Raw genomic sequence first — 7,816 nt, 5'->3', positions numbered from 1 at the left:
ACACACACACACACACACACACACACACACACACACACACACACACACACACACACACACACATGCGCGCGCGCACTTATATATCATATTATATATCATATTATGTCAATAAAATAATGTTTGAATGAATTATATGAAAAGAACGATTTTGCTAAAATACCTAAAAGTTTAACCAGACACAGATTTGGAAATTCTTTTTCAAAATTGATTTCACTTTCACTCTTTAGAGTAAAAGTATTCCAAATAATTTAGACAGTAAGATCAGCAAGCTTCTAGTTCGTTCATTTTCAATTTAGCTATACTAAGAAAAATTTTTAATTTTTCTTAGTATAGTTAAATTTTTAGATATTTCAAAACCGTCTTTTTCATGTAATTGAGAACTTATTATCGCAATGTTCTTTTTTGCTGACCGATTATATTCCATCTTTACAGCAATGCTTTCTCCAACAAATATTCAAATTGTATTTATCGACAATAATCAAATTTCTTTGCATCGCTTCTCAATCATTTAAAAGTATTTATTTTCATGCAAATTTCAAACAAACTGTATTCTTCTTGAAACATAAGATATTGCGGACGTTGCAAATTCAAGATATAATATTAAATTTTTTTAGCTGCGTACTAATACTTCAATTTAAGACATTTTGAGACGTATCGACTATTGAACAACAACATTTTTCTGAGGATTTAAATACAACAATTACAAAATGAAATATAGTCAATTAATATTTGGCAATCACAAAGAAATGACAAAATATCAAGTTTTCAAATTTAATGTCTCTTTTTTGATAGAATAGTGATCATGATTTATATAAATTATCAATGATTCTGTTATATATGTAATATTTCCTCTATCTTTTGAAAATATGGTTAAAAATTTGAACTACTGTAACTAACAAACTTACATCACTTTCAAACTCCGCCGAAGAGACGTACGTGCGTTTAAAGCGAGCGATTAACATTCTTGTCTCAATTACAGATTTCCAGAAATAATGGTGAACATGGAAGTGTGGATTCCGCCGCAGCAGGACACGTCACCACTGTTAAGTAAATACGACGTGAAGGAATGTGGTTCGATAGCGCCACCGGGTCATTTTGGCTGGTTTGTTCCGGAAACATTAACTAGACCTGATGATAATTGGCTAATCTTCTCCAAATTAGAGACTGCTAGTAGATTCGCTGTCGACGAGGCATATCTACCTATTGTTAAGAAATTTATGATAAACACACAAACGGGGGAATATTACTGTCGTGAAGCTTTTTGCCAACATGGGATGTACATCCCGGAACAATGTCATGGCCAAGGCCAGCAAAAGTCACCGAACTGCGCGCTGCTGCTAGCAGAATATTCTGATGTAACTCGTTTCATAAAAGAACATATTGATCAAATGAAACTCTATGTTAAGGTGGTGTGGGTAGGACCGAATCTCAAACATCTAATCAAATATTTAACCAAGGAATACGAGCACAAGCTCGCGCAGAACTCATCGGCTTCCATCGAGAACAGGTATTGATCTGAAAAATACCTAATTTTTTTTTTTATTGTCGCTCGATACCGTAAGTAATAAGTATCAGTATGGCCACGAGTAATTTGGCCAAACTCTCATATAAAATCTCTAAGTACTATACAAAAAAAAATGTAAAGTTTTATAATAAAGTTTTCTTTTTAGATCATTGGTAATTCTGCACTATACGCCCAGCAGCGTGATCCCGAACGAAAAGGAATTTACAACGATCGACTTTCCACGTTGTGGAATGAAAAACGATTCGATCGGCTGCATGTATGAGTCCAATAGACTAACAAAATTAGTGTGGAGTAGATTGGAAGCAATCGCGAAGATCGCTTTTCAGGCGATAAATCGCGCTAAGTTTAGTCGAGAGATGTATGAAATTTTGATCACACGTCGTTTACAAGCATCAATGAATGTCTCGGATGAACAAATTGCTTGCGATTGGTTAAAGGATAATCTGAAGTATGTCCTAACAGAATGGAAGCCCAGCAACGACGACAAAAATACCCTCTTCGTAGGTGGTATATTTCCCATGAGCGGCAACTCCTACATGGCCAAATCGATCGTGATCGCCGCTAAAATGGCGAAAGAAGTCATCAATGTTAACAATACCCTGCTGAGAGATTACAACTTGACTCTATTAGCCAGTGATGGTCAATGTAAGTCGGATATGGTGATGAAATCCTTCATCGATTATATCATACATAATTTCTACCAAAAGCTGGTTGGCGTATTGGGGCCTGCTTGTTCGGAAACTGTGGAGCCGTTGGTTGGCGTGTCGAAACACTATAGAACAGTGATAATCAGTTACAGCGCAGAAGGATCTAGTTTCGACGATCGCACCAAATATCCGTATTTCTTCAGGACCATTGGTGAGAACAAACAGTATAAACATGTCTACGTGCAACTCTTGCAGAGACTAGGTTGGCATCGAGTAGCTTCATTGACAGAAGATGGACAGAAATATACCGAGTACATATCATATATGCAGGATATGCTTAGAGACAACAGTATCGATTTTGTGGCGAATGTCAAGTTTCCGAGAGAGCGAGAAGCTGACGTCATGACAAAAGTAGGTTTAATCTTGATTTATGGGAATTAAACATTTGTTTTTCCATTATCAACAATGGAAGCAATAGAATACTATTAAAAATTACTAATGCAAATGCATATAAATTATTTAATGTTTAAGCGATCAGAACTTGAGACTTTAATATTTTTTAATAATATTTATGCAAAAACTAAAAATATCTAAACTAAATATCTAAACTATAATAAATAATTTTACAATATTAATTTTCAGTATTTGCAAAGTTTGAAAGAAAAACGAGCAAGAATTATTATTGCAGACGTATACGGTGAAGTAGCTCGTCAAGTCATGTGCGAAGCATATAAACTAGAGATGACAGCTGTTCAGGTAATAATTATAAATATTATATTTCGAATTTTTTTCGAATAAATCGTAAAAGCATAAAATTAAATTCGTAATTTTTAATTGATTCTCGTTTTAAAGGGTTACGTCTGGTTCCTTCCGCTTTGGCTTCGACCACAATGGTATGATACCGATTATTACAATAAGAAAGGGGAAGTGGTACCTTGCACCACGAATGAAATGATGAAGGCCATAAACGGACATCTCGGTCTGTCGCACGCATACTTCGCTCGAGATGACGATATAATGCAGGAGGGAATCACTGTGCGTGAGTGGCGTGAACGTTATGAGAACATCTGCCGAATTCAGAATCAGCAACCCTCTAACTACGCCGGTTACGCCTACGATGCCATGTGGACCTACGCTTATGCTATAGATCGACTTATCCGTGAGAACCAAAGTTATGTCTTCGATCTTCACAGCGACCATACGGTCAATCGCCTCACGCATATTATCGGCGAGACTGATTTTTATGGGGTTAGTGAAACAAATATTTATCGATTATATAATTAATATTCAAGAGGTAACAATACGGCACTTTAATTTTTGTGCAAAGTTTCTCTATACAGTTATACTTAAATTAAAAAAAAATACTTCTGGATGTTTTGGCTATATTTCGTGTCATTATCAGCAAAATATCCATAAATTCCCGGGTTAAGATCAAGTCCTTATTCTGATTCTGATTTCCAATTTGTCACCGGAATTGAAAATTCAGATGTAATTTATTAATCTATTATAACATTTTACATTGTAAAAAAAATATGTAGGATAGCCTATTATAATCGATAATTTTCCTCTGCTTTCACTAAAAGATAAGAAGATTCAATATAATAAAAAATTCTTTAAGATATCTTGCAATCGCGGTAAACCTACACAAATAATAGGTTGCAATAATTGTGTTTGTATTTTTCAGGTATCCGGAAGAATAAAATTTCTAGGTGGACCATCGAGATACTCTGTTATCAATATTGTTCAGTTTGTCGATAATGAAACGAACATTGTTGGTAACTTTTATCCAAATATCTCCGAAACCAAGCACGAAGTAATGGGCGGCATTTTGGAGTTGAATATTTCAGCTTTCGTTTGGTTATCGGAGACAATGCCTGATGATGGTTCCGAGCCTCCATCAAGATGTGTTCTAGGAGGATTAGCGGAACTACTAGATGTTTCTTGCGAAGTAGCGATTGTGGTCGCTAATATTATCGGTTTTGGCCTTCTTGGAGCAGTTTTGATCGTCAGCTTTATCATCATTAAACGAAAGTACGTTTATTATAATTTTACTATTACTTTATAATAAATAGTTATTGCTTCTATATTTATTATATCGTAATATACGTATTATACGATATAATATAATATATACAGAAAGCAAATTTTATCAAGGCATTAGTCTAAAAATTTTGTTTAACAGTACCTTCTTTTTTGTTACTTGTTTAGCTATGACAAAAAAATGCAGATTCATGAAAAATACATGAAGTCTCTGGGTATCCTATCGCAGATAGATACTTCTAGTTTGGATGTATGGGAAATTCCGCGAGATAGAGTAGTGATCAATCGAAAAATCGGAGAGGGAGCCTTCGGTACCGTTTACGGTGGTGAAGCTTTCTTTTCTGAGAAGGGTTGGCTCGCTGTAGCTGTGAAAACTTTGAAAGTCGGTAGCTCAACTGATGAAAAACTAGATTTCCTTAGTGAAGTCGAGGTCATGAAAAAATTCGAGCATTCGAATATCATTAAGTTATTGGGTGTATGCATTAAGTCTGAACCTGTGTTGACTGTGATGGAATTTATGCTTTACGGCGACTTAAAAACCTATCTGTTAGCCAGAAGACATTTGGTCAATGATCGAAGCTACGAGGATTCCGACGAGATATCGAATAAAAAATTAACCGCCATGGCATTAGATGTCGCCAGAGCGCTCAGTTATTTAGCGCAATTAAAATACGTTCACAGGTGAGTCAAACAATTTTAATTGCTGTCTATGACTAGCGATGACATAATTATACATTCTTGTTTTTCTTTAGGGATGTTGCCTCGCGCAATTGTCTAGTAAACGTCCAACGGGTAGTAAAACTTGGTGATTTTGGCATGACGAGGCCAATGTATGAAAACGACTATTATAAATTCAATCGGAAAGGTGAAAAAAGATACAATTAATGATGTTTTTGTTTTCACAGCATTATGATTTTACGGATAAAATTTGTTTCGTTCAGGTATGTTACCAGTAAGATGGATGTCGCCAGAATCGTTAGCACTGGGTATTTTTACGCCAGCGTCTGATGTCTGGTCTTACGGAGTACTACTCTACGAGATTGTTACATTCGGTAGCTTTCCTTTCCAAGGGATGAGTAATAATGAGGTACTCACGCATGTAAAGGCTGGCAATTGCCTTACTGCGCCGAAAAAAATAAAACTACAGCTGTAAGTAGTCCTGATGACTAGTCGTATCTCATGTATCATCTAATTTATATTTGATAATTCTGTTTGCAGTGAAAATTTAATGTATTCCTGCTGGAACGTAGATCATTCGAAAAGGCCATCGGCTCCGGAGATCGTTGATTTCCTGGCATTGAATCCTCGTATTATTGCGCCTTGTCTGGATGTGCCTCTATCGAGCGTGCAATTAGAGCACACTGCGCAACTCGACATACAATTATCAGAGAATAATCGGAAATTTTCCCTTTTGTGGCCGCAACGTCAATCTTCGCAAACACAGGGACTAAAGATTCCAAATTCACCAACCCCGCTTCTGCTTGACTTGAATGGGCAGGACGACGATCAAACTTTGGATTCCCTGATTTGTCAATCTTGCGAGCAGGACAGTTCTAGTCCTTTATTGGATTCCACAAGAGCCTCTGTCTTGAAGCAAACGTGGCTTCACGGAGATTCTGATGTAAAAAACAAAGAGCCTCACAAATACGTTAATCTTCAACCGAGTATGTTGAAAATATCTTGTGAACCTGGCAGAAATGGTAGTGCCGGCAATATTCAAATGGAAGAAAGAACGTCCATGCTGCTAGAGAAGAAAAACACTGATGATGTGTCAATGCTCTGACGCAAGTAGACGATTTCATGAAGAAATTGGAAACTAGTCAGGGTGCCTAAAGGTACATTCGATTAAAGATAAATGACTGAGATAAGATCAAGGTCAGAATCCACAAAGATGGTTATCATTCCGGAATGAAGCAAGAAAGTTAATACATGAACGAATTTCAAGATATTCGCCTTCATCGAATCACAAGATGATTCACAATAATCACAAGGTCATACTAAAAGATTCTTTGAATCGAGAGAGAATAACCTCTCTCTGATGAGGCATTTTAATTAATTAGATATTCCCTTGAATTTTTTGAACAATGGAGAAAATATGTTAATCTTAATTACGATAATTCAACAATGAACATTCTCTTTTCTTAGAGAATTCCTATTGCGGGTAGAATTCCTATTGGAATAGAGCGAAATATAGCGAAATTCGGTCTCGAATAAATGAAAAAACTCAATGATAAAGCCTAAGTACCCGCAAAAAAATGGTAAAATAATGTAAATTATTCAAACAATACGATCTTACTGATAACACGTATCTTTTTATGAATACGTCATATGTGCAAATGTGAATCAAAATTAAAACATAAATATCTTAAGCAGCTTAAAACAAGAAGATATTCAAATAAAAATATAAAATTGAAAAATAACATATATTAAATAAAGAAAAACAAGGGTATCGATCTAAATAACTTAAGATTGATATAGAAAAACATGTATATTACTCGAGACAACTAGCTATCGATGACGAAATTAAACTACTTTTGAGACTGACTTCCATTGCGAAATTAAGTCGCATCATCTGATCGTCGGATGACCGACATTATTCGTCATCGCAGGCAAGCAACCAAAGGGTACAAAAGAGAAGAACTGCTTCTCGTAAATGCGAATTTTGCGACGAAAGCAGAAGAGACGATCGACGTCGGTGCATCCTTCATCCAGCAGTCCTATCGTCTTCTGCTCAATGCATCTTTAAGACTGACTCTCGAGATGGAAGGAACGCATCGTATATATCGTTCTTTATCCTTTTTCCTCTATTTTTGATTCGAGTCACGTTTCGAGGGAAAGCTAGCGCATTTGAATAGATCCAGTGTTTTATGAGTGGCGACGTGTTCGTGTGACCATGACATTTTTTTAAATCAGTATATATATAAAAAATTCGATAATTTTCCTCTCTTTAATCCTTTCACTATCCAGACGTTTTTTTTATTATTTCAGTAATTTCAATTAAAGTCAGACATCTTAAAAAATTTTTTTTTTTAATTCTTAATGAAGACTTTATTTTTATATAAAATCGATATATTTAAATTATATTTATATTGTTAAATTTATTTTTAAATTTTACATCTTAACATTGCAAATTACTGGTTAATAAAAGGAATTATTATAATTAAAAAAAAAAATATTCTAAAAAAATATATATATGGGACATTGAAAGGGTTAATATTTCCTTGCGAATGCGACTACGCGTTTGTCGATCATGCGTCGCCATCGTATTCACGCTCACATCACAATTTAATTAATATCGTAAGACTAATCACCGACTGGCTGCATACTCGATCAGATATTTATTATTCTGATTATTTATTAATACACGAGTGGATTTCTTGCGAAAGATTTTTTTTATACGAATATATTTCTCGTTAAGGGTCCACTTAATAGCATTCTTGTATAATGTATAAAGTAGTGTTGCCAGATGACAGATAGCACATCCTATTTTGTGTAAATAAACTTGCGTAAATATGTTTGACCCTTTCCGGTATCATTTGATAGTTCCTTCAGAACCATTTTCTTTTCATGTTGCTACATTCTTGATGTAGATAAAAATCAAAAG

General features: G+C 35.1%; 1 protein-coding gene across 2 annotated transcripts in view; it reads left to right on the top strand.

Annotated features, from left to right (window-relative positions):
• Positions 1-6,580, top strand: part of LOC108690754 — a 37,068-nt gene extending 30,488 nt beyond the window's left edge. The window contains exons 4-12 of one of the 2 annotated variants that reach the window (XM_018198202.1): positions 980-1,507; positions 1,671-2,583; positions 2,815-2,928; positions 3,025-3,420; positions 3,857-4,203; positions 4,381-4,893; positions 4,965-5,077; positions 5,154-5,361; positions 5,431-6,580. In XM_018198202.1, coding sequence (XP_018053691.1) covers positions 980-1,507; positions 1,671-2,583; positions 2,815-2,928; positions 3,025-3,420; positions 3,857-4,203; positions 4,381-4,893; positions 4,965-5,077; positions 5,154-5,361; positions 5,431-5,995 — 3,697 coding nt within the window. In that variant the 3' untranslated portion in view covers positions 5,996-6,580. The remainder of the gene's footprint in view (positions 1-979; positions 1,508-1,670; positions 2,584-2,814; positions 2,929-3,024; positions 3,421-3,856; positions 4,204-4,380; positions 4,894-4,964; positions 5,078-5,153; positions 5,362-5,430) is intronic. The other variant, XM_018198201.1, reaches the window with a different exon arrangement.
• Positions 6,581-7,816: the final 1,236 nt, after the last annotated feature.

The sequence above is a fragment of the Atta colombica genome, unplaced genomic scaffold, assembly GCF_001594045.1.
Source record: "Atta colombica isolate Treedump-2 unplaced genomic scaffold, Acol1.0 scaffold35, whole genome shotgun sequence".
NCBI classification, from domain to species: domain Eukaryota; kingdom Metazoa; phylum Arthropoda; class Insecta; order Hymenoptera; family Formicidae; genus Atta; species Atta colombica.
The sequence above is the reverse complement of the archived record's forward strand: the minus strand, read 5'-3'. Positions and strand labels throughout refer to the sequence as shown.